Consider the following 27,046-nt stretch of genomic DNA (forward strand, 5'->3'; position numbering starts at 1 on the left):
AGGATATATTCTTTCTGCTTCTATCTCTGGAAAACACTGTAGAGAATTGGTATAATTTCACCCTGCGTGTTCAGTAGAATTCAGCAGTGAATCCATCTGGGTCTGGTGCTTTCTGTTTTGGAAGGTTATTATTGATTCCGTTTCTCTAATAGATACAGGTCCATTCAGATATAGGTCTATTTCTTCTTGTGTACATTTTGGCAAATTGTCTTTTAAGGTCCATCTAGGTTATCAAATTTGTTGGCATGAAGTTGTTCATGATCTTCCTTTATTATCCTTTAAACGTCTATGGGCTCTGCTCTGTATTGAAGGCTCTTCTCATTTCTGATATTAGTTGTGTCCTTTTTTCCCCCCCCTTTAGCTTGGCTGGAGTTTTACTGATGTTATTAATCTTTAAAAAAAACCAAGTCTTGATTTTGTTGTTTCTCTACTGAAATATTTTTTCAATTTCATTGATTTCTACTCTTAATTCTTGTCTTCTGCTTACTTTGGATTTAGTTTGCTTTTCTTTCTCTAGTTTCCTAAGGTGAACACATACATGATTGATTTGAGACAGAGTTTCACTCTTGTTGCCCAGGCTGGAGTGCAATGGCGCGATCTCAGCTCACCACAACCTCTGCCTCCCAGGTTCAAGCAATTCTCTTGCTTCAGCCTCCCAAGTAGCTGGAATTACAGGCACCCGCCACCACACCTGGCTAATTTTTGTATTTTTAGTAGAAACGGGGTTTTGCCATATTGGCCAGGCTGGTCTCGATGTTCACTAGATCCAGCTGGCTGATGGTGTTAAGTACAACTATGTCCTTATTGATTTTCTGCCTGCTAATTTTGTCCATTAGTGATAGAGGGGTGTTGAAGTCTCCAACTATGATAGTGGATTCATCTATTTCTCATTGCAGTTCTACTGGTTTTTGCCTCACGTACTTTGATACTCTGTTGTTAAGTGCATTGGTCAAATAATGGAGAAGAGGTTTTGAAAGAGCTCTAGCTTTGTTTTGTTCCTTCTGGCGGCTGCTAGGCTGCAACAGGAATGTGGGCTGTTAGTTGTCAGGGCTTCTACAGCTGGACAGTGAAAAAGGCAACTAATCCAAGTTAAAACATGACCAAGGCTGTTGGTCTTAGGTAGATTCAGTAGTTTTTCTTGAACTAAATGCTCCTGAGGTTGCTGACAGCCTTTAATTTTCAGACTTCTGTAACAGTCGATTCTGAGAAATTTTGCCAGTTTTATCACGGCTTTTATGAAGAAGCTAATTTTCGGAGGTCATTCCTCTTGCCATTTTCACTGACATCATTTAGCAAAAGCTTTTTGACCATTTGGGCTTTAAAGATGAAAATTTATGTTGGCTTCCATGAAGGGATTTAAAAAAACACGAAAATTTAATTTTTCTCAAAGAAGGGTAAAGAGAAAGAAATATAAGATTAAATTACTATTTTTTTCAATGAAAACACATGGACACAAAGAGGGGAACAGACACTAGGGCCCACTTGAGGGTGAAAGGTGGCAAGAGGAAGATGTTCCAAAAACTACCTGTTAGGTACCACACCTATTACCTGGTGATGAAATAATCTGTACACTAACCCCCCGCTGCATGCAGTTTACTTATATAACAAACCTGCACATGTTCCCTTGATCATAAAATGTTTTAAAAAATTAGTTTCAAATTAAGGAAATATTTCTTTTCTAATTCTAATCAAGATAGTAGACAGGTATTTCAATTCTAATTAAGATAGTAAACAGTTAAGAGTCATAGGGGAAAGGGGAATGAGACAACCACAAGGAAATGAGAAGTAACACAAAAAGAGGAATGAAGCAGAGAGATGGAGAGATGGAAAACCGATCTAGAAGGGAGAGCACTAGATATCAGCACTTTTTGTCTTAAAAGTAGTCACTAGCCAAGCTTTCCTATCTTCTTTCAGATTAGGTTGTGCTTTGAAAGGGATGAACACAGTAACACACCAGAGAGGGGACTGGTGCTACATTCTTCTGGAGACTGAGGTAGGGAAGAGGTTGGTTTTCTAACTTTGAAAAAGGGCAGATCCAACAACCAACCAATCAGTAGCACTGCCAAGCAAGAACTTTCCAACTCAGAATACATGTTTGCTGCCCCGTTTTGTATCTGGACTACCCACACTGTAAGGGTACCACAAAAAGGGAAGGAACAGGAATAAAGGAAAGGCTACCAAGCATTCCCATGGAAAAGTTGAAACAGCAACAAATTGGTTGGCATCACTTTGGCCTAACTGTGGAAATGGAACCCAAACTATCCTGTGCCAAATGGCAGGGAATACTGCCCCATCCCACTGAGGTAGGGCGGGCGTGGCTACATGATTTGTTACGGCCAGTGGAGTGTTGGCAGATGTGATGCACGCAGAAGGCACAAACCATACTTGTGTGGTTGGGCTTGCCTTCTTGTGCTTCTACCATCAGTGTGGAAACTTCTGTATAACTTTTGTATTTTAGCCCAGGCCCAAGAATGAACATAGATGGAGCAGGTGGAAGCACAACTCGTAGCAGGTAGTAAAGCCCAGCCAGAGACCCAGCTTGAAGCAGTCACCCACACAAGCTGATGTCAGCCAATCTGCAGAGGCATGAGTAAGAATGATTATTTTAAACAACTGAGATTTGGGGTGGTTAGGTGACAACAGCAACTGAAACGTAAGAAGACATCATTCTTTTAGGATCCACTCCTGAGGGCAAACTATGTTACCTCCCCCCTTACTGCTGTATGCCAAGAGCCTAGCACAGTTCCTGGCACATAGCAGGTGTTCAATAAACACCTGTTGCAGTCAGATTTACATATTTCTCCTAAAAATAATCTAGGAGAATAAAATGAGGGGAACTTACACAATTTAGTGTTCAGTGTGTGTCTCAACTTCAAAATCAACAATTTCAACAAAGACCAGATTGCATGTCAGCAGTCATTAGGGGGTTAAGAGCACCGAGTATGGACATGACTGCCTGGATTTGAATCTAGGCTTCACAAATTACCAGCCAGGTGACCTTGGGCAAACACTACTTCATCTCCCCCTCTTTCCTCATCTGTTAAATGGTGCTATAAATAGTACCTACCACACAGAACAGTTGTGTGGATTAAGAGATAATTTATTTCAAGTACTTACAACCTTGCCTGGTACATGATAAATGCTGCATAGGCATTTTCTATTATTATTACCTGCATAAAGACCACTTTGAGAAAGGTTATTAAAGCCCTCTTCACCTGTTCCTCCCATCACCTATTTATGTCTATTTGTTCTCACTTCTATTATCTAATCTTGTACATGTTTCCAATTAGCTCTTTTATATATTTTCATCATCTTTCTATGCTCAGGATTGCTAAGTGCCAGTATCTACTGTATCCCAGAACGCCCCTCCACCAACTCCACCAACCATTTAAAGAGCTGCTGATTTTGTTCTTTTCACATAGGGTATCATTTGCCCCCTTCTCCATCTGTTCAAATCTGATTCTCAATGTCAGGACCTAGTCTTCCATGACGCCTGTTCTGATCTTCCCTCCCAATGTGATCTTATTCTGTACCTTTTATCAATTAATCTCTACCTCAATTACACTTTTATTACTTTCTACTTATACCTTTCCACAATGAAATTAATTGTAAGCTCCTAAAGGACGAGATCACAATTTCTTGGTTTTCTGCCCATTCCCACTCCCAAGTATACAGCAGGCAAGCAATATTTGTTGAATAAATATATTTGAAAATCCCATAGGGATAGGTTCATTTAAAGTCTAAAACAGCTTTGCTAAAAAGTCTTTTTTTATTAGAAAAGGAAAAAAAACTTGTCAATTCAATGCTAGACAGTTTAAGGGAAAAGAAGTTTGCATGTAAAAGAGACAGACATTTGATTTATTGCATTAAAAAACTTTATTTCTTTTAAAAGGTCCAATATAAGCCAAATTAACCCCAAAATGTACAGCTACACTTAGAGATCTCCTGAACTAAATGGCACTGTTTGAGATGAGTGTCTTGTTAAAGGAGGTCATTTGCTATTACCACCATTTCACCCAAAGTAGTTCTAGAGCAGAAGCTGGTATTATAATACACATCAGATATTTCAGATGTCATCTTTTATGCATTAAGTTAAATAAAGCAAACAGGCTTTTCTACTCTGTGTGAGGATAAGAAACACTACAGAACAGGGCCTGAATGCTTTAGACATACAAGGTGTAACCATAAAGGAAATTTCTACGGTGCTGTGTTCATTCATTCAAGTAATTCATGTACTTATTCCAACAATACTGGCATAGTTCAAATACCATTTGAGACAGTACTTTGGGGTTTCCCTTCATTGGGTGCAGACCAAAGGAAGTGGTTAAGCTGGGGGGCAGACTCTCACAGATGGATTACAAAAGTAATGAAATAGTTTTTTTAGTGGGGTGGCATTCGCAAGAACTACCTTAATGTTTTTGGTAACAGCATCATTTACATATAAGTGATGCAGGATAGAAGTTCTGGTATATGTGATAAATTAAAAACAGCTTCTCACTTTATAGCTACACCTTGGATTTCATTAGATGTGGTAAATCTAATAGTGTGTCAAATGAGTCCTTCTGGAAATCACTTCAGCAGAAAAGTCAAACAGCCTGTAAGAGAAGACATGGCAGAATGTGCGAGATTCATCCTTCCAACATTCTCAGGGTTCTCTTGGAGGACAGACCCAGGCCCAAAGACAGAAGTTACCGGGAGGGAGGCTTCAACTCCATCTAAGGAAGACCTTTCTAACAGTTAGAGCTGCTCAACAACTGAATGGACTGCTTGGTGAGGTAGAGTCACTTGGAAGTGTTCAAGGTGGAAAGATCACCCTTGTAGAAGGGACTCCTGCATTTGTTAAGAGGTTAGAGACTGGATGAACCTCAGGTCTCTTTCAATTCTGAGATTCTAGAAAATTCCCTCAGGGAATTCAGAAGAGAATTCCTAAAAGGAAAGAGAAAGCACACATATGTATACTTTTAGAATCTGCTTGAATTTTTCTTTTTTCTTTTCAAAAGGTACAATAGAAAATGTAGTCCACTGTCATTAAAATGCATATTCACCTTCCTACTACTAATAATTAGGAAGGGTTCATTATGACTTCTTTATATTATAAAGAAAAGATGGGGGATTAGATTTATAATTTCTGTAAATATTTTAGAAAAAATGCTTAAAATCTAGTAGTCAATGCCCTAGAAACTTTATAGATTTGTAGATAATATGCACAGATACAAATACATTATTCATTAAATACAACTCACATCTGTGTTTTATTATACTCTAAAATATACAGGAATCTTGATGTACTGAAAGAGTGCAAGTAAATACAGTATTCAAGCAGTCACTATTTCTATGTACATGCTCATTAATTCTTCAAAAAACTCACAAAATTATCAAATAGATCAAAATACTGTTCTGTGTTTTCACACTTTATATTCAGAAAAACCAGCTGATAATTTACAATGTCATAAAGTTTCCAGTTTCACAATACAAAAAGGATAAAATGAAATTGGGTATCATTTTGTTGCAATTTATAGAACTTTACCCATACCTGTAAGACCCTCAATGTATATGAAATCATTTTCACTGGGAAAGTAACAGTTACAGTAAAAGCAGAACCACACAAATCTTTATTTAAAAGCCGAAATATCAGCCTTCTCTCTCTCTTTTGCTATTTGAAAGGTAGTCTTCAATTTGGCAGGCAACTGCTTCTCTCTCCAAATAGTGACAGGTTACAAACATGCTACTTTAAATATGAATAGGACCTAAGGCTTTAGTATTTTAAATCTTGCCCAATACAGAAATGCCTTCCAAGATACTTTAGTGATGTTTAATTTATGAACAACAAGGAATTATTTTCCTTTTGATTATTCACTTTTTCAAAACTCATAGATCAGAATAAACATAAAAAATCCCCCAACCCATGGTGGGGACACAAAAGTAACATAAGTGACTAAGGTGTGCCATTCAAAGTAGAGAGGTTGAAGACTCCATGCCCCAGGACCACTTAGCTGCAATAGGGTGAAATAGTCTACTTTTTGATTTCACGAATTTTTTTCTAGGAAATTCTTTACATTTTCAAACAAAAATAGTACTATTTATTTTAAACCCAAACCATTCAAAACAGGGCAACAGCCTGACCCCAATCCATCTCAATGTCTGTGTCACAAGTATTTTCACCCGTATTGCACCCAGTCAGCTGGTTTTTAATTCTAATAGTATAAAAATTGGAAATTTGAAATAGTTATGTAAAAGAAAAAAATGTAAAAATACATCTGCTTTCTCTCATGGTTTAATACAGCATTGGAAGGCTTTCAGATGTTTTCTTAAAAAAAACAACAACAAAAAAAAAAACAACTCAACATTTAAAACCAAATCTCAGCTTCATTTCCAGAAATATTGCAGTTTGGTTTAGGTAATGTTTCATTTAATCTACTCCAGTTTCCACAAAATGGCATTTTATTAAAAAAACCTTTCAGTTATTTGGTCCTTTTGCAATTTGCTGTGCACATAATGCCTACTGTACCAAACTTTTATTGCCTTTAAATTTAGTTGTAATTTTATTGATAAAATTTAAATCTAGTGTCTTTATTTCTTTTGTTACAATAGTGTTGCTTGTGTAAGCAGGTTAGAGTGCACAGTGTCCCCAATTATTCCTGGCACTGCAAAACCAAATTAAACAATTCCACAAAGAATTCTGACATCAATGTGTTCTCCTCAGTCAAGTCTATTTCAAGATTCTAGAAGTTCCTTTTGTAAAACTTGCCTTTAAAACTCTTCCTCCTAATGTCATCAGATCTCTTAACATTGGCTCACTGTGCGATCTTTCCTCTCAGGTTGAATTTCTACGTGAATATCAAAGTGCCTTTTTCCTGAAAAAGCACAGTTTGAAGCTTTACTGTGAGAACTCCCTCCTCCTCAGCCTCTCAGTAGGTCTCAGAATCGGAGTCGTTGAGCTCATCCACGTCAGTGTATAAGTACTCCTGTTCCCCTCCAATGTTATTGAAACTGCAATAGGAGCTAGGTTCATTCCTCATGATGGGCAAAGCTTCAAAGCTGACTGTTTTTGAGGTGTTGGTATAACGGTTAATGGCATTGAATGTCAAGGATGATAAAGGACTACTTGATGAGACAGGCATCATGGTGGCCAAAATGAGAGCCAGGCAATCAGCCACATCCTTATTGGGAGCACAGGCCAAAGCTGGGGTATAGCCTAGAATTAAAGATAAAATTTAAAAATTAAGCATCCTGAGACGTATTTCACCAAAGACAAGGAAATAAGCCTAAAGTACTTCAACTTTAGACATATTTTACATTACTTAGCTTGTAATAAATTGCTGTAACCAGGATGATTCACAAGTTTCTATAAGTAGAAAAAGAATAGCCATAGAAACCTAGGGTGGAAGGAGACCTTAGACTAGACAACAGAAGAGGAAGCGGGCCCAGAGAAGAATGATTTCCCCAAGGTCTCACAACTTATCCGTATCCATCTGAATTCACAGAAAAAACTGGGCTAGAATCAGAAAAACACCATACATCAGTGAATCTTCTTTCAGGATGGTAAGCAGAGATTTACTGTTAATTTGCAGTTATATCAGTTTCAAGATAAGAAAAAATAAAAAAATTTAATTTGTAGTTATGTAAGGAAGCTTTTTGATGCTAAGAAATCTAAATGCATACAGCTCCATGAATCAGCCACAGGGCAGGTGCTCAAAAGGTATGTGTTGAATGAATGACACTTAATTGTCAATTTAACTTTTATCTTGGGGTCATAGTCTCTTGAAGAAAAACAGTAGACAAACTAAACAGATGAACTTTAAAAACTACTAAATCAAAACAAATATTTCCTTTGTAAATATTCTCTTTTTTTAAGCGGAAGACAACTGACCTTAGTCATAAGTTACCACAAAGTGTCAACACAGCAAACCAAGGAGGAAACATTTGGTACCTCAGTTGGTACAAGACTCGGTCTTGAGGATGGAGCGGGAGAGAAGTGAGAATAGTGTGATGCCAAGCTTCAATTCTACCATATGGAACTTTAATAGTTTTATCACATAACATACATTTGTATAACCACCATACAGATTAAGAAAGAGAACAGTACCAGCATACCAGAAGCCTCCACATATCCTCTACCCTATCGTTATACCTTTCTTCTTCCACAGTGGTAACTACTACACTGACTTATGGGGTAGTAATTTCCTTGCTTTCGACTTGGAGTCATAAACACTACAACTTTTTTTTTTTTTTGAGACAGAGTCTTGCTCGGTCACCCAAGCTGAAGTGCAGTGGTGCAAACTTGGCTCACTGCAACCTTTGCCTCCTGGGTTCAACTGATTCACCTGCCTCAGCCTCCTGAGTAGCTGGGATTACAGGTGTGTGCCACCACGCCCAGCTAATTTTTTGTATTTTTAGTAGAGATGGGGTTTTGCTATGTTGGCCAGGCTGGTCTCAAACTCCTGGCCTCAAGTGATCTGCCTGCCTTGGCCTCCCAAATGCTGGGATTACAGATGTGAACCACCTTACCCAGCCTACAGTTTAGAGTTTTTAAAAAAGTTAATATAAATGGAATCATATAGTATGTATTATTTCATATCTGGCTTTTTTATGTAGCATTTTGTGAGATTTATCAATGTTGTATGTAACTGTAGTTGGTTCATTTTCATTGTTATACAGTATTTCATTGTGTGATTATACTATGGTTTAGTTACACATTTCAACTATTGGGCATCTGGTTGCTTCCAGTTCTCCCACATATTTTCATCTATGCTATATTGGCCTTGATAAAAAAAGGATTTTTTTTTTTGAGACAGGGTCTTGTTCTGTCACCCAGGCTGGAGTGCAGTGTAATGATCATGCTCACTGCACCCTCAACCTCTGGGCTCAAGTGATCCTCCCACCTCAGCCCCCTGACTAGCTGGGACTATAGGCACATGCCATGCCTGGCTAATTTTAAATTTTTTTGTAGATACAGGGTCTTGCTTTGTTGCCCAGGCTGGTCTCAAACTGCTGGCTTTAAGTGATCTTCCTGCCTCTGTCTCCCAAATTGCTGGGATTACAGGAGTAAGCCACTGTGCCCAGCCACAGAAAGTAATTTTTTACCCCTTTGTAAAGTTCCCATTTTGTCAAGGGATAAAGAGAACAACTGATGTCCTTGCAAGTTTGGCAGCAGTGGCTGAAGGCTGTCCGTATTTTTAATTAAATTTTATTTGTCCAAAGTAGCTAGGGAGTGCTTCACTGCCCACACTTCTTTCAAGGGTTCTTCTAAAGGTTCCTGCTGCTGGCAGGCAGAACAACCCATTACATAGGCCAAGATACCTTGGATGAGAGTGGGGGTGGGGAAAAAAGCTTGTTTCAGGTGTGTTTTCTAGTCAGAATATGACTAAAAACAGGCTCCTCTCCTCTGCATGGGGGTTATTTTTTGAGACGAAGTCTGGCTCTGTCACCCAGGCTAGAGTGCAGTGGCATGATCTCGGCTCACCGCAACCTCTGCCTCCTGGGTTCAAGCGATTCTCCTGCCTTAGCCTCCCAAGTAGCTAGGATTACAGGCACATGCCACCACACCTGGCTAATTTTATTTTTAGTAGAGATGGGGTTTTGTCATGTTGGTGGGGCTGGTCTTGAACTCCTGACCTCAGGTGATCCACTTGCCTTGGCCTCCCAAAGTGCTGGGACCATAGGCATGGGCCACCGTGCCCAGCCAGTTGTATCTCTTAACATGCCACTCTCTCTGCTTAGAAAGTTCCTCCCCCACTTTCTCCTTATCCTTTGGATTTTGGCTTAGCAGTCACATTTTTTGGGATGCCTTCTCTGATCCTGCAAGAAAGGATTTGAAGACCCTCTTAGGTACTCTCCTAGCATTCTATGCTTATTCTAATTAAACTATTTTAAGTGCATCATTAACAGCCTGTTTACACTCTTATCTCCATTCAAGGGAGTAGACTATGTCTTATTTTACACTGTATCCTCAGAAGTTAGTACAGTGCTTGGCATAATCACTCATGCAGCAAATATTCACTGAGCCTCCACTTGCTCAGGCACTATTCAGAACACTAAGAATATATCAGTGAATGCAACTGACAAAGATTTCACTGTTCTTGTGGAGCTTACATTCACTTTAGTGGGGAAGACACACAATCAACATAACAAAAAAGTACATTATATACAATTTGTTAAAAGCTTTATGTAAAAAAAGAGGAAAGAGTGGAGCAGGTTAACAAGGACTGAGAATGCTATGGTAGGGGTCTCTAGCAAGTTGTAGTAAAGAGTAGTTAGAATATGCTTCATTGAGAAGATGAACTGGAGCTAAGATTTGAAACAGGTGACGGATTTAATCATTGGATGTTTGGGGACAGAGTGTTCAGGCAGAGTAAACAGCCAGAATGAAGATCACAATGCATGTATAACCCTGCTATGGAGGAGCTGGCATGGCAGAATGAAGTAGAGAAAGGAGAAGAGTAGGAAATAATATCAGAAAGGTAACGAGGTGGAGGACACATCATATAGGGCCTAGTAAGGTCATTTTAAGAACTATGAGTGGGGCCAGGTGGAGCACTCTGGGAGGCCAAGGTGGGGGGATTGCTTGAGGCCAGGAGTTCAAGACTGGCCGGGACAATATAGTGAGAGTCTGTCACCACAAAAAATAAATTAGCTGGGCCTGGTGATGCATACTTGTAGTGTTAGCTACTTGGGAGGCTGAGGTGAGAGGTTCTCTTGAGCCCAGGAGTTCAAGGTTACAATCAGCTATGATTCACCACTGTACTCTAGTCTGGACAACAGAGTGAGACCCTGCCTCTTAAAAAAAAAAAAAAAAAAAAAGAAGAACTGAAATTCAAGAGTAACATGTTCTCTTATACTTTAAAAGGATCCAGGTCAGGCTGGTAGCAGTAAAGAAAAAAGTCGGCATATTTTAGATCTACTTTAGAGGTGGAGTCAATAGTATATACTGATGGACTATACAATGAGGATGAGTGAGAGGAATCAAGGATGACTCTAGGGGTTTTGCCCTGAGCAACTGTAAGAATGAGAACTGTCTTCAATGGAGATCATGATGCTGTGGGGAGAGTAGTTCTGGCAAGGGGAGTGGGAAAGGATCAACAGTTCAGTTCTGGACATTCTAGGTTTAAGCTGTTATCAGACATCCACATGGATGTGTCAATTAGGCACATGGATACATAGAGACTGTGAGAAGCCTGTGCTGGAAATATAAATCTGGGAATCCTCAGCATATAGGTAGTATGTAAAACCAAAGGAACTGATGAGAGCACCAGGGAGCCAATGTACACAGAGAGAGCAAAAAGAACGAAGGATTGAGTCCTAGAAGGAGAAGAGGGAGAAAGTTTGTAAAAGAAATTAAGAAGGAATAACTAGTAATGTGGAAGGAAAACCAAGAAAGTGTGGGGTTCAAAAAGCAGAGTAAAGAAAATTTATCAAAGGAAACAAGTAATCAGTTGTGCCAAACGCTGATCTATCAAGTAAAATGAGAGCTTAGTTAACATAGTAGAAGTCATTGGTGGTTTTGATGGGAACAGTTTTGCTATGTGTAGGGGTGAGGGGGGAGAAGGCCTGACTATACGGAAATTAAGAGAGAATGGAAGAATGATGCCGGATGCTGTGGCTCACACCTGTAATCCCAGCAATTTGGGAGGCCAAGGCAGGCGGATCACCTGAGGTCAGGAGTTTGAGACCAGCCTGGCCAACATGGTGAAACTCCGTCTCTACTAAAAATACAAAATTTAGCCAGGCGTAGTGGCAGGTGCCTGTAATCCCAGCTACCTGGGGAGGCTGAGGCATGAGAATCACTTGAACCCAGGAGGTGGAGGTTGCAGTAGGCCGAGATCATGCCACTGCACTCCAGCCTGGGCAACAGAGCTAGACTCCGTCTCAAAAACAAACAAACAACGAGAACAACAACAAAAGAATGGAAGAATGAGAGGAATAACTGGGGACAGCAAGAGAGTAGTTTTGCTGCAAAAGGGGACAGAGAAATACAGCAGTAGCTGGCAGGAGTAGTGAGATTTATAAATTATTTTTTAAGGATGAGGGAACTAATGTTTATATACTGAGAGGAATAATACAGGAAGAGAGCGAAAAATGTTACTCCAGGACACAAAAGAGAACCGTCAAAGTGACATTATGAAGTAGGCAAAAGGGGACAGGATCTAGTGCATGAGTAGAAGCACTGGCTTTAAATAAGAATATTAGCACTTAAGTAGGATCTTGATAAATATTTGCTGAAAGAACAAAATCTTCGGCTACTAAAACAAGAGAAAGTGGCAAGTATAAACAGTAAATACTAACTTTGCTATAACAGATGATATAGGAATTCAGAAGTACATCTGTTAGATAACTTTTCCTATTTCTCTTGCCCTCATTCCTTTGCCACAAACTACTCTTCAATATTAACTTTAGCCCTCCTCTTTGACCAATAAAAAATATCCAAGTTTATTTCTCTTCAAATATGGATCAAAAGATAAAAGCGCTAGGTTAAGGGAAGAGAATATAGAACCAACTTACCATTTTCATCTACTGCAAGCACACTTGCTCCTTTTCCCAAAAGTTCCTGAACCACCATTGTTAGCCCATTTCGGGCAGCAACATGCAGAGGTCTAGGGGAAAAAACATGATACATGTACACATATGTGCATGTGCATGCACATACACATACACACCTGGCTGTCAGAGCATTTTTGTCAGCTTGTGAAGACCAAGAGGTACAAACTTGAGGCACCTAATCCTAATAAAAAAGATGGGGGCAGAGAGAGCAGAACCTCTGTGCAGTGCACTGTCACACCTTCTCAACGTGTAGCTCGACATCAAGCTCAGCCATAGGTCCCATCGACAGGTCCCTACCTTCACCCAATCCTTTTGTTACTTTTCTTCTCAATGTTTAAAAAAATTTTACCATTGAAATTGCATTCCTCCGTTGTTAAGGAATGAGGCTGGTAAAGACATAGACTATATATTAAAAACTAAACTGCAGTAGCATAAATTCTAATAGGCTTTGAAAACAGCTTACAAGCATCATGACTAATTTTTGGACCTTCAAGGGATCTGACTAATCCCAGAATGGACAACATTATTCTAAGATTTTTATCTTTACTAAACCTCAAAATGGAATAGCAAAGGACAATGAGACACTGATGTAAGATCTCTGTCAGTCTATCTGGAGGCTGGCTGCTCACATTATTAAAAATTTTGATTCTTTCAGAAACCTTATTGGCTTACAGACACATATAAAGCTTCTTACCTCATTTATTGTTAGTTTCAAGTAACATTATTACCGTTGATTTCCATAGAATACCCAAAATAGTACTACTTTCCTTCAGAAAATTAGGTAGGTGGATTAAGGAAAAAAATATATTATTGTTTCAAAAGCATTTTAAATAATATGGCTTTTAGTTGAGATCATTTTAGAAATGAGTTTTGACAGTTGTAAAACTATTAAAGTTGCTTCTATGACTAATGAAACCTATTCCAACAGTCACATGTTTAATAAAATCCATTTATCATTTTTATAATTATAGGTCACAAAGTTTATACTAGATACTGACAGTACTCACGTTTGCAAGGCTGCGTTGGTTGCATTGATGAGGTTTCTATCTGTTATCTTTTCCAGTATTAACAAGGCACTAGTTTCATGACCCTATAATTGTGGCAGATAAGTTATAAAAACTTGGGCACCATTAAGGATACATTTATACACCCAACAATCTGCAACCCTAGTCCATATAATATGTACAACACCATACATATACCATGAATTTTCCTGGCTACTATCTTAATATTTGCCCAAACACATCTTGGGAGTGAGGGTAGGAGAAGAGGACAAAATTAAGATTAAGGAAAGAGGATAATTATGCTTAGACTTGTGTTCCAGAACTTATTTGGCTTACTGGAGACCTTGATACGCCATGGTGCCTTATAAGTCAATAATTTTGTTCAAGAAATCTAATACCAGTGATCATTAGAGAGGTTTGGTCCTGAGTTGTTCATTTTAGTGAAGTCAAAAAACTTTTAATGTCACTGTTAACAATGGAAACATATTCTTAAAATGTATACATACCTTGCTACAAGCCAAATGGAGGGCAGTATTTTTACTGTTATCTTGTAAAGTCAGTTCTGCACTAGCACTGCTAACCAGCATCTCTGGGAGGAAAAAGTGCATCAATTCTTATGTTTATGAACATGTTTCTTAGATTACCAATAACTCACTGTAGAGAAACGAAGATACAAAGCAAAAAAGTCCCTCTCACAAAAACTTAAGTACAAGAAAAATATTGTAATATATAACGTATATATCTTCATATAATTGTATGAGACAATTATATTGTTGTATAAGTCACACACTCTAACAATGGCAATTAACATTTATTTTGTGACTGTGCACTAAATTTTAAATACTGTTTTATATGCTCTGGATTTATAGTAATTTATTTAACCCTCATAACAACCCACCAAGTAGATACTGTTATTTTCCTCATTTTGTAAATGAGAAAACTGAGGCATAAGGTCATTTAGCTGAAAGATCTTGGACTCACATTCAGGCAATCCAACTCCAGAGCCAGTGTTCTTAACCACTATGTTATAAGGCCATGGTAAAGTAGAATCCTCAATCAGTAAGGGCAAACTAAAACATTGTATCCCTAAATGAAAATGTGGATTGCAAACAGGTAAAAGGTTTTAAGTCTTAGGAGTAGTAAGATAACTAGTTGAAGTCAGAAGTCTTGGGATCTAAATTATACATAAGTGATACACATACTTAGGAAAATACAATTTTAAAGAAGTTTCTTTACCAACTGTATTTGTTTGTCCATTTTCTGCAGCCATCATAAGAGGTGTTTTCCCTGTAGAGTCCACAGAATTGACTTGAGCATTATGGCTGAGCAGCAGCTGTAAACACTCCACATGGTCTGTGAAGGCGGCTGCATGGAGAGGAGTTCTGTGATAAAGAAAAATTGAAATATATGACTAAATTTGAATGTTATATATGCTGGAAAAATATTCTTTAATTTGTAACATGCCGTTTTTAAGGGTTTACATATTAGGCTATAAAAGTACTGCCTGTACACAAACAAATAGGCTCAATGGAGCTTACTAATTTCTCTCATAGAAATTTCTACTTTCAATAATATAGAAGGCCTTAATTAAACTGCAACTAGTATGAAGTAAAGATTAATTACAAAATTGCTAAAATAACATTACATCATTAAAGGAAATTTTGAAAGAAATAAATCCTGATCTGAATACCACCACTTATTACAACTGCTGTACTTTTTTCCAGCCTTTATTCCTATTTAGAAAACTGTTAACTTTGTCAACAATAATCTTTGGGAAACAAACAAATTCTAAAGAAAGGGGAAAATATTTACATTTTAAAATAGTTTAAAGGAGGAAAACTTCCTAAAATCTATAAATAGAAAAACTTTTTATAATGTAAAAATAATTGAGATCTTGTAACAATTTATACTTGCAAATATAAAAATCAACTTTTAATAATGGGTTTTCTGTAAATTCTCTCACACCAGCCAGTAGTTAAAATTTATTTCTTATTGAAAATAAAACTTTTTTGGGGGGTAGGGCAGAGACGGGATCTCACTCTGCCACCCAGGCTGGAATGCAGTGGTGCAATCATAGCTCACTGCTGCCTCAAACTCCTGGACTCAAGTGATCCTCCTGCCTCAGCCACCTGAATAGCTGGGATCACAGGCATGCATCATCATGCATTTTTTTTTTTTCTTTTGGTAGAGATGCAGGTCTTGCTATGTTGACCAGCCTGGTCTTAAACTCCTGGCTTCAAGTTATCCTCCCACCTCAGCCTCCCAGATTGTTAGGATTATAGGCATGAGCCACTGTGCCTGGCTAAAACTATTTAATACATAGTTGAATTCCTACCTTCCTTTTGAATCTGTGGCGTTCACAATGCTGGCACCTAATGTATCAATTAACATCTCAGCAGCACCTTCGTTGTCATTTATCCTGTGTAAGGTAACAAGGTGATCATTCTCACAGCAATGGTGTATTTCTTAAAACACGCAAACCAAATCTGATTCATTCTGGCTTTACTTATTGGCTTTACTTACACGGCACAATGCAATGGACTAAAAGCATTTCCTTCCGTTTTCTGGAAAACTTCCTGTTCTAAAAGCAGTTCTACACATGTCTCGTGACCTAAATAGGTGTAAAGAACCAGGTATTAAAATTCAAAGGCGATACTGGCAAAAATCACAGATACATATAAGTGTTTAAAGGAAAAATGTAAAAGTCTCTCCCTCATCCCATCTCCCAGATCCCCTCTCTGGAATATAACCGCTGGTAGCTGTTAAGCCACCAGTAGTTCCAGAAAATTTCTAGGCATATACAACTGCACGCACACAAATATGTACAGTTGGCTCTCTGTATCCGTGGGTGCTGCATCCATCAATTCAACTAACCCCAAATTAAAAATATTTGGGAGACAAAAAAAACAGAGCAGACTTGTTTTCTTGTCATATACCCTAAATACAGCGTACCAATTATTTACATACCATTTACATTACATTGGCTATTATAAGTAATCCAGAGATGATTTAAAGTATAGCAGAGAATGTGCATAGGTTATATGCAAATACTATCCCATTTTCTATAAGGGACTTGAGCACCTGTTGGTTTTGGTATTCACAAGGGGTCCTGGAAACCAATCCTCAACAGCAAACAAGAGATGACTGTGCTATTTTTTTTTTTAAATGGCAATGGGATGTTTAATTCTGCACCTTGCCTTTTACTTAATATTAACTACACATATCCTTCCATAATAGCATATATGAAATGTTATTATTATTTTAGATGGAGTCTCGCTCTGTCGCCCAGCCTGGAGTGCAGTGGCGCGATCTTGGCTCACTGCAACCTCTGCCTCCCGGGTTCAAGTGATTCTCCTGTCTCAGCCTCCCAAGTAGCTGGGGCTACAGGCGCCCACCACCACGCCTAGCTAACTTTTTTCATATTTTTAGTAGAGACAGGGTTTCACCATGTTGGTCAGGCTGATCTCGAACTCCTCCCAAAGTGCTGGGATTACAGGTGTGAGCCACCGTGCCTGGCTACAATCTTATTTTTAATGTTCTGAAGAGCTTCACAGTATCAAAGTATATCATAAATTATTTAATCTAGTTATGGATTTTAAAGTGATTGGTAGTTTAAAAAAATTCTTCATGATATTATCAACAATGCTGTAATGAAACATTCTGGTATTTTTTTATTTTATTAAAACAATTTTTTGAGACAGGGTCTTACTCTGTTGCCCAAGTTGAAGTGCAGTGGCATGATTATGACTCACTGCAGCCTCAACCTCCTGGGCTCAAGTGATCCTCCCACCTCAGCCTCCTGAGTTGCTAAGACAACAGGTGCAAGGCGACCACACGTGGCTAATTTTTTGATATTTTGTAGAGATGAAGTTTTGCCATGTTGCTCAGACTGGTCTTGAATCCCAGAGCTCAAGTGATCTGCCTGCCTCAGCCTCCTAAAATGCTGGGATTACAGGCGTAAGCCACCACGGCCAACATTTTGTTTTTATTTTAGGAAGTATTTTTGTAGGACAATTTCCTACCAAAGTGATATTGCTATGGTAAAGGACAAGTATCCAGCCTTGGTATTCTTGGGGGATTGGGTCCAGGACTCAATAGGACAGCAAAACTCCATAGTCCCTTATACAGTTCCCTTGTACAAAATGGTTTATTTGTGTATAATCTATACACATCTTCTCATATACTTTGAGTCATCTCTAGATTACTTACAACTTAATTCAATGTAAATGCTATATAAATAGTTGTATTGTTTAGGGAATAATGACAAAAAAAAGTCTGTACATGTTCAGCCTATATTTCTGATCGACATTCAGTTGAATTCACCGATCGGGGACCCACGGATATGGAGGGCTGACTGTACTGACTATTGATCAATATCTGGTCCATCCTTTTGAATACTAACTTCAAAAACAGAAAAATCCAAATTTCAAATTTTCTTACCCTAATTCCAGAGCTAGGGTTTTAATTTAATACCCTAATTACTACAAATAAAATGTTGCTTATTTTATTTCATTAGTCATTTGGGATCTACTTTAGGAATAAATTAGATTCTTACATGGCCTCTTTATATATTTTCATGGTTTAATATTTGCCTACCAAAGTGATGTTATATTTTCTTTTTAAATTACTGAAACTTAATCAACTTAAACTTTATCCTATAATTGTGGAAAAGTAATCTTTAGAAAAACCTGTAATTGTGTTCCATCTTTTGTCAGTTCTTTTCTCTAATCTAGTAGTTTTCAAGTGGATTTTGCCCATCAGCAGATATTGTGTGTGGCAATGCCTACAGACATTTTTGTTTATCACAACTGAAGGTAGGGCAGTGCAACTGGCATCTAGTGGGTAGAAACCAATGATGCTGCTAAACATCTTGCAATGCACTGGAGAGTCCCTTGCAACAATCATCTGGCCCAAAACGTCATAGTGCTGAGGTTGAGAAACTCCTTTAATTCCATCATTCTGAATGTTAACTCATTACTAAGATACAGCAATGGAAAGTTGTCCATTGTTGACTTAAGAGCCTCCCATTCTCCAGATATATGGGTTCTTAAGGTGTGGCCTAGGGAACCCTGGGGTGACGCAAAAAATATATGAATAAAAACACAGATGAGAACCCAACTATTCTCTTAAATTAGCTATAAAGAGATGTACTACTCTTCTCACTAAAAAGAAAATACTTTTGGAAAATAGTTTTCATAAAAAAAGATTATTTATGTTAACATGTAATAGACATTATTTTTAAATAAATCAATAAGTATTTTAAAATTTCTCAGTTCCAATTTCTAATACAGTCAGTATCAATCCATAGTTCCTGAGACCAAAGGGTTTGAGAACCACTCACTATCTGAGTACAGACTGAGAAAAGGGAATAGTGGGGCCCCCTGGTTACCTCCAGAAATCATTACTTGGTGATATCAAGCAGACAATCTCATAACTTTCTATCATTATTTATGAAAGCTAGATAGGATGGTAAACTGGGTCCTCCTGAGTTTCAGAGGCTATTCTAAGGATGTTTAGAGCTTCATAAAAATGAACACATTTTTTAAAGGAATAAATAAATATTCTTAAGTTCTATGATTGAATGACTACATAAACTGAAATTGTGAACTTTTAGTATCTACAGCCAGTTTTTTTCTAAAACTTGGCCATCATTTCATTTTAAGAGGTTGTTTTCTGTTTTGTTGGCGTGCTTCCACTTTTCTTTCCAGCTGTACAATAATTACTAGTTAAAGTAAAAACCATTTTACATATTCTACTTTCAGAATGCCAAATTATAAAATGGGCTTTTGGCTATAAATATGGTATTAATTTTAGGCTGTCTATATAGTTGCTTATTGCATATAGCCAACACTCAGTTAATTCCTTCCAGCTCAAATTCAGCAGCACCACAATTTTGCTACAGGCTGAAAATCAGACACATTTGTTATGATCTTTAAATGGCAACCAGGCATGCAGTTCTTGCAAAATTCTGTCTCTTGCACAAAACGTGCTTAGAGTCTAAATTTAGCAGTGATAGAGTAGGAACTCACTTTAGGGAAACTGTTCTACATATAGATCTGATAAGAAACATCGTAATAGAAAGCAACTCTCCAAAGGACAGTTACAGCAGTACATTTACAACTAAATGCTCTTTCTGAGGAAAAATATCTCACTGTGTGATTTTTCCAGTGGTTAATCTTCAGGGATGTATTTTTTTAAAAACCAAGCAGTAAGTCTTTGCTTCTAAACAGTTTTATCTCACTGACTTTTTTACAGAAACACAACTCATTTTCCCACTATTATTAGATATTTTGGGTTTTCCTTATACTTGTAAAATGTCAAGTCACATTACAGAAACAAATAAAAAACATCAATGGCAAAATACAGTATCTTCTTTGTACTAGTATGAGTACTAGTCTCTGGCCACTTCACTACACTCATTTCTACTTGCTAAGGCAAGTAGAAATGGGAAAAAGAGAAGTTAAACCCCAAAGGTTTTATAGTTTTCAAAACTGTTTTGGTTAAAGATTTAAGGTAGTAAAAAACAAAGAGACTAAACTATTAGTTCAATGAGCAACAGATTTAACTATTCAAGTTTTTATGGTACTATCAGTACTCAGCTGAAGGATAACCAACAGCATCATAGGACAAACCTCAAGAACCCAAAATGTTCTCACGGCAAAAGAATGCAACTCCCAACTTTGGCATAAGGACTAATATGAAAATCAAAATATTGTATCTCAGAAATTCTTGTGGAAACATTTAATGAAGTTATAATTTTACAAGATTCAGCTTTTTCCTCTTTTGCTTTAACTTGATAACTTTGTCAGAACAGCTCCCAGTGAAAGAACTATGAAACAGCATATTACAGAAAGATAGCAAATCTCAACTTCCTGGTAAGGCAGTATGATTTTACAACAGATATTACACTTATTTATTTTTAGCAAATGGATATTTATATAAAGAGACAATTTATATTTTCTCTGCATTTTGAGGGAAGGTTATTAGAATTGTGAACTACAGCTTTGTAGATCTGCTGTCATAATTAACATTAATCTTGAAGCTACACTGAAATTGAAAACAAATTTTAAAAACCTCTAATTTCTCTGCTAAAGCCTCAAGCTTGAACTTTGACAACACTGATGCTTGCACTATATATAATGTACTTGAGTTTTCTAAGATGATCAAATCTAAAAATATCTCAACATGTTTCATTACATAAATTATTTTAATTGGTGGCATTTCATAAGCCAAACTGCATTTTTAACATCTATACCTTCAAAGTAGCTTTATGCTTCCCTACGTGACCTTTTGTGAGTCTACCTATAAAAGCGATGACTGTGACTGTGAGCCTGTAGGAGGCCAAAGAAAATCTCTTTTAACCATGTAGCAGAGTTAACCCATCAAAGTTTCTAATTCTAAGACCTGCTAGGGATTTATTCCTTTAAAACATTGAGCATGGATATTACTGGTAATATAAGAATGTTGTCTTGCAATGTGCTCAGAAAACATACATAGATTTCAGTTCAGAATGTGATACATCTCACTGTTTCTCCTACTTTTGGTCATTTTTCCCCTAATATGATTGTATTTAGAAAGTAAAAGAACACGGCTGGGTGCAATGGCTCATGCCTGTAATCCTAGCACTTGGGGAGTCTGATGTGGGAGGACTGCTTAAGCCCAGTTGTTCAAGACCAGCCTGGGCAACATGGTGGGACTCTTAAAAAAAAAAAAAGTAAAAGAACAAACTCAAAATACAAGCACACTATATAAAAGCAATGGAAACATTGTAAAAACCTCCTAAAAATGCAAAATATTTGCTGAAATAAGGATCTAAGAAAAACTTCAGGCTACATGGTGGCTCATGCCTGTAATCCCAACACTTTGGGAGGCTGAGGTGGGAGGATCACTTGAGGCCAGGAGTTCAAGACCAGCCTGGGCAACATAGCAAGACCCTACCAAAACTAAAAAAAAAAAAAAAAAAAAAAAAAAAGAAAAGAAAAACCTCAAAAATACTTCATGGCTTATCTCAGAACACCTTTGACAACTAGTGTCTTGGCTTTAGCATGACAAAGGACAGGAGTGAGCCTACGTAGTAAGTATTATTAGTACGTGAGCCTATATAGTAGATTATTCCCAAGGTTTTTGCTAATTTTAAACTTAAAATTTGCCTTATAAATATGTCATTCTTTTATCTCTGTTCACTACAGAATGATATGCATTTGTGTTTGTATACTTAACCATTGTAGCAAGCCCAGTGAAGTGCCGTATATCCATGATTGTCTGCTGTGGCTGGATTTGCATCCATAGATGCTGCTGACTGCAAAAGGGCTCCGAGAACACCAATGTGTCCACAGGCAGCAGACAGGTGTATAGGCGTCCGGCCCCTGCTATCCCGAAGTAAGCACTTAGCACCATGTTGAAGTAATGCATCTACACATTCTTCATGGCCTGTAACTGCCTGAAAGAAAATAATTTACAGGTAGTCAAACATATTATGCTAAACATTACATGCCAATTTCAGCTAATTAAAAACTTTAAAGACCATACTCTCCATATCCTTCCATCAATTAAAGCCATTTATCATTTTATGAGTAATTCTGTATTTTTATTGGAAGTGGTTTAAAAATTCAGTTAAAGCAACAACTCTGCTAAAATGCAAATAGTATGAAAACACAAAGAGAGAAACTTGGTATTCAATGAAAATAATGATATTTCAAAGGTGAAAAAAGATAAAGTGTATAAGAAAATAAGTGAGATAATGGAAAAAGTCAAATTGACATGAATTCTACTCAAAGTTTTAAGAGTTTTAAAATTTTGTTCTAACATTGTTCTCTAGGTTAAGTTGTACTTTGTAATTGTTCAAAATTAGCATTTAAAAACTAAGATACTGAAAGAAATGGTAAAGACTATTTGACAAACATTTAATGAAGAAAAAATAAACATAACCTAGTTCAGTTCTAGGTAATATGAGGTCATAAAAGCTTTTTGAAAGGAAAGAGCATATTTCTGCTTACCCCTCTATGCAACGCTGTCCTTCCCCACTTATCTTTGGCATCTACATTTGCTCCTTTGTTCAGCAATGAGTAAACACAGTCTGTGTGCCCGTTGAGAACAGATAGCATCAGAGGCGTCCTGAGCAACAACAGGAATAGGTTCAGTGCTGTCACTTAAGACTGTACTCTGGTTTTCAAAATACGCCCTTCTGTGAAGCAACAATTATTTATCGAAACTTACTGTCCATTTCCATCTTGAATATCCACTGCATTCTGTGGTTCTGCATTTCCTATTAATAGCCGTAAGCATTCTGAATGACCATTTGTTGCTGTAAAGTGAAATTTAAACATTTTGGTAATTACATATAATGATAAAATAGAAAATGTCCATCTTAGAGCACATCTTCTAGAATTTAATTTTGGGATAGTTTCGCTGAATTTAATATGCAAGAATGAAAACTATAGGTACAAAGAAGGTTTCTACAGCCTTTGATTGTTAAAGCTGGAACAAATATGAATTCCTCACAGTAAAACATGACAGGCAGACTGCCTACCCAGCACCCATCCCCCATTATCTGCCTCTAAAAGAATGCTCATTTTATTTAGCTCTCTGGTAATGTGGTCAGGAAGAGTGCCTTGCCTCCAGCAAAGGGATATACCAAGATTAGACCAAGTCAATCACAACAACCCCATTCTCCTCTGACAGTGATCAGTTTTAAGGTGAGCAGCACAGGAACCAGGTCTGACTACTGAGATGCTGATAAGTCTAGAGGCTGCTGGGAAATACTTTTATCTCTAATAATGAAAAGCCCCTATTCCTTCCTGATTTTAGATGCAATCCTTAAAAGCAGCAGCAATAATCCCGCAACATGAATGCAAATGTAAGAGAATAACAGAATTTAATCCAGAGCTCTGACACCGTTGTAGAATCAACCAACCCTGCAACTGCATCTGCCTGATACTGCTTTTTTTTTGAGACAGAATCTCGCTCTGTCACCCAGGTTGGAGTGCAGTGGTGTGATCTTGGCTCACTGCAATTTCCGCCTCCTGGGTTCAAGCAATTCTCTGCCTCAGCCTCCCGAGTAGCTGGGATTACAGGCGCCCGCCACCACACCCAGCGAATTTTTTTGTATTTTTAGGAGAGATGAGGTTTCACCATCTAGGCCTGGCTGGTCTTGAACTCCTGACCTCATGATCCACCCGCCTTGGCCTCCCAAAGTGCTGGGATTACAGGCGTGAGCCACCGTGCCCAGCCTGCCTTTGGACATTGTATGTGAGACACTAAACCCCTTAAGCTATTTTCAGTAGTGTACTGTTATTTATGGCTGAAATAATTTCAAATGATATATATATATATATATATATATATATATATATATACACACACACACACACAGTAAAAGAAAAATGATCCATCTAAAGAATGCATGTGTTAAGTCCAAATGCATAAAATGGGCAAGGGTACAAGTAGAAGTAGTCCAAAGAAAAGAGCTCTTGAAGTAAGTTAAATCCTCTGCAAAATTCAGGTCCTGTTCACATATACAAAGTCTGAAGTTTAAAGAAATACATTAGAAAAAATGTATCTTGCATATGATACAGAAAAGAACGTCTATCACTATTTCTTCTAATTAAAAGATGACAAAACTAGCAAAAGCAAGCTAGGTGCTGAATATTCCACAGTACGTTCCGACAGTTATATTAAATACTAATAGTTGTTAAACTTGTGGCTTAAACCACCTCTCCTACCCTAGTCCAATCTGTATGCTGCACTCTGCCACCAGCTCTCACAGCTTGGCAATAAAAAACAGTGTCGTAACACTTGGGGATGTTCAAGAAGATCTTGTTTGGCCTATCATTTTTCAAATCAGTTCATTTACACTCAGTGCACAGTAGCTACTGATGAATGTTTGTGTCATCTAAGTTCAATACCCAAACACCAAGCACAGCATCACTGTGGGAAAGGACTGGTAAACCTCCAGGAAAAAAAAACCCTCAGTGTTCTTTTCATAGCTTAAAGATGCTCTCTATAGATCTCCAAATTTGAAAGGCATCTATAGATACAAGGCTTGCATTTATTGAATAGATAGGCACTAAGAGTAACCTGTGGTTCTTTTTGTGGGTAGGATTTATGCTGAACTATATGGCATTGGTTAACTACTTCTAAGGGACTGGCTAATGTCTCAGTTCAATATTTACCTATTGAGAGTGCAACCACTCCATGCAAGCTTTAAATTAGTTCTGCATATTATCTGCAATTATAATTTTTCTAGCTATAGATTAATATTTTTAAAATGTACTTATTTTTCACAGATCCCATCCAGTGTACAAAATTTATTTTTATTTTATATTTTAGGAACAGGGTTTCATCATGTTGCCTAGAGTGCAATCAAACTGAGCTCAAGTGACCCTCTTGCCTCAGCCTCCCAAGTTATGTGGGAATACAGGCATGCGCCACCAAGTTTGGCTTTGCAAAGTGATATATAACTTCACTCTTTTTCAGAATAAGATAACAGCAAGTAATGCATTTTAGCCTCTTGTTCAAACCATATAGTAGTGTATATATGTTTATTAGAGGTTCTAATCTATTATTAAAATATTTTTCTCAGCCCCGCTTGAACATCTGATAGCTTTGAAGGGTGGCTCTGGGAGTAACAGTGGGTGTTATCAATAGTCTTCTAAAATGTAAGCTTCCCAAAGGACTAGAAAAAAAATCCAAGACGTATATTCAAATGTGTTCTTAAGGATCACTCTATAAAAATAGAGTTGTGAATCTGCATTTGCCAGTGATACGCAGTGGGTAGCAAGTCTTTTAATTGACTTGGTTATAGACCTTTGTATTTTAACGTATCTGCTACATCATAATATCACAATATGGAATAGTTCTTGCATAAAGTGCTCTGTAAAGCCTGTCTGCATAAATGTTTAATGCAGTACACTGGTAAAATAGGTCAAAATGTGTATCACTTGTTAAATGAAAGATTATACCAATCAAAAATAACTTCTACCAGAAAGAAAGAAATACTGCATTGTTTTGTTGATAAAGTGTTTCAGAAGTTAGATTATTACATAAACCCAACTTCTAAGGCAGATAATGTTTTAAGTGATGATAGTCTTGTTGTTGGTATTCCCTGAGAATACAATCATTTTACCACTTAAAGTCAAAAATTTCCCTAGACAGTCGTAGCTCCTGGTAATCTCCTTGGGTCTGGAAACTTTTGAAGAGCCAAGCTGACATTTTTCAGCTCTTTGGGCCACTGGGTTTTATAGGGAGAAGTCCAGAGATAAGTCCAGGCTGTAGCACAGCCTTCAAAACAACACAGGTGCCTCTCTGATCCTGCCCTACCTAAGCTTTGACGGTAGTGGGGCTTCTGTCTGGAGAAATGCCCTCAAAGGGTAACCAGTAGGTGTGACATAGAATTGGCCAATGTTACCATCTGCAGCCATCATCAAAAGATGAATCCACTGCCACTGCCCTGAGGGGCCCCTAAAATTGCAGAAGGTATCAGCAAGAAGGCTGCCAAGGTTGTTTTCCAAGAGAGGCCACAGGAGGAAGGGAGCTACTTGGAGGCACTTAAATCTTTTGTGCAGAAGAGCTTCTTTTCATGAGAGCAGGACAGTTTTAATGACTTCTTAAACACTTGTGTGGGACAGGCTTGAGCATGAGGGAGGTTTTAAGCCAGGCACAAAGTTATTTTCAAATACTAGTTAATAAATCTACTTTTATTTCCCTTTTCACACAGAAGCTGGTAGTCTAGGACCTACATGTAAACAACTTTAGATGAATATTTTTTGTGCTTGGTTTACTTGGGTTGGTATAATACACTATATTTAAGTTCCCTGAACACTGTGGATACTCCTAATGTTTATGAGTGATGGAGGCTTTGTAAATTCATTTGTGTGAATAAAGTTATTTGGTGGGGTCAAATAATCCATATATGATTTGAAAAAAAAAAAAAAGGTCAAAATTTTAAAGACAATTAACCAGAAATATTATATACCAGAAATTGAAAAAGAGTATTGGATAGGAAGTTATAAATAAATCAAGCATAATATCCAGCATACCTGCTGCATGTATAGGTGTCCTCTTCAAAATGTAATCTTTTACTAAGATTGAGGCTCCCTGATTAATGAGTACATCCACACATTCAACATGGCCCTTAAATGCTGCAAGATCTAGGGGTGTTCTTCCACTACTATTTCTGACATCAAGATCTAACAAAGACTGTACCAACACTTCCAGTGCTTGATGGTGACCATGATAGGCCTAGAAATAAATAAAAATATAAATTTAAAACATACATATTTAGACTGACTTCCTAAATACTTCAAAAAATGTAAATAAGCAAACTTGTCTTCATATTATTATCCTATTTGAGATAATCCAAACTTCTACATTGAGAATTCAGGAAGTTAACTACAGATCTTTCTAATAATCAACATAGTAGCCTACTGTGTTAGGGAATAGGCATTCTAAAAATAATAAAATTTCAAATGACAGGTGATCTTTTCATGAGTATACAATGCTTGGTT

At 37.5% G+C, this 27,046-nt stretch overlaps 1 protein-coding gene across 13 annotated transcripts in view; it reads right to left on the minus strand.

Annotated features, from left to right (window-relative positions):
* Window positions 1-3,852: 3,852 nt before the first annotated feature.
* Window positions 3,853-27,046, minus strand: part of ANKRD28 (ankyrin repeat domain 28) — a 205,222-nt gene continuing 182,028 nt past the window's right edge. For 11 of the 13 annotated variants that reach the window (XM_055295488.2, XM_055295485.2, XM_055295489.2 and 8 more), the window contains 11 exons: window positions 26,579-26,780; window positions 22,758-22,845; window positions 22,538-22,655; window positions 21,762-21,981; window positions 16,065-16,152; window positions 15,877-15,960; window positions 14,778-14,923; window positions 14,048-14,130; window positions 13,545-13,627; window positions 12,499-12,590; window positions 5,225-7,195 (listed from right to left, as the gene is read on the minus strand). In XM_055295488.2, the coding sequence (XP_055151463.1) occupies window positions 6,909-7,195; window positions 12,499-12,590; window positions 13,545-13,627; window positions 14,048-14,130; window positions 14,778-14,923; window positions 15,877-15,960; window positions 16,065-16,152; window positions 21,762-21,981; window positions 22,538-22,655; window positions 22,758-22,845; window positions 26,579-26,780 (1,491 nt within the window). In that variant the 3' untranslated portion in view covers window positions 5,225-6,908. Of the gene's footprint in view, window positions 4,927-5,224; window positions 7,196-12,498; window positions 12,591-13,544; window positions 13,628-14,047; window positions 14,131-14,777; window positions 14,924-15,876; window positions 15,961-16,064; window positions 16,153-21,761; window positions 21,982-22,537; window positions 22,656-22,757; window positions 22,846-26,578; window positions 26,781-27,046 lie in introns of those variants that run through there. The other 2 variants (XR_008660509.2, XR_010113920.1) reach the window with 1 other exon arrangement.

This window comes from Symphalangus syndactylus, chromosome 10 (assembly GCF_028878055.3).
Source record: "Symphalangus syndactylus isolate Jambi chromosome 10, NHGRI_mSymSyn1-v2.1_pri, whole genome shotgun sequence".
In the NCBI taxonomy this organism is placed as follows: Eukaryota; Metazoa; Chordata; class Mammalia; order Primates; family Hylobatidae; genus Symphalangus; species Symphalangus syndactylus.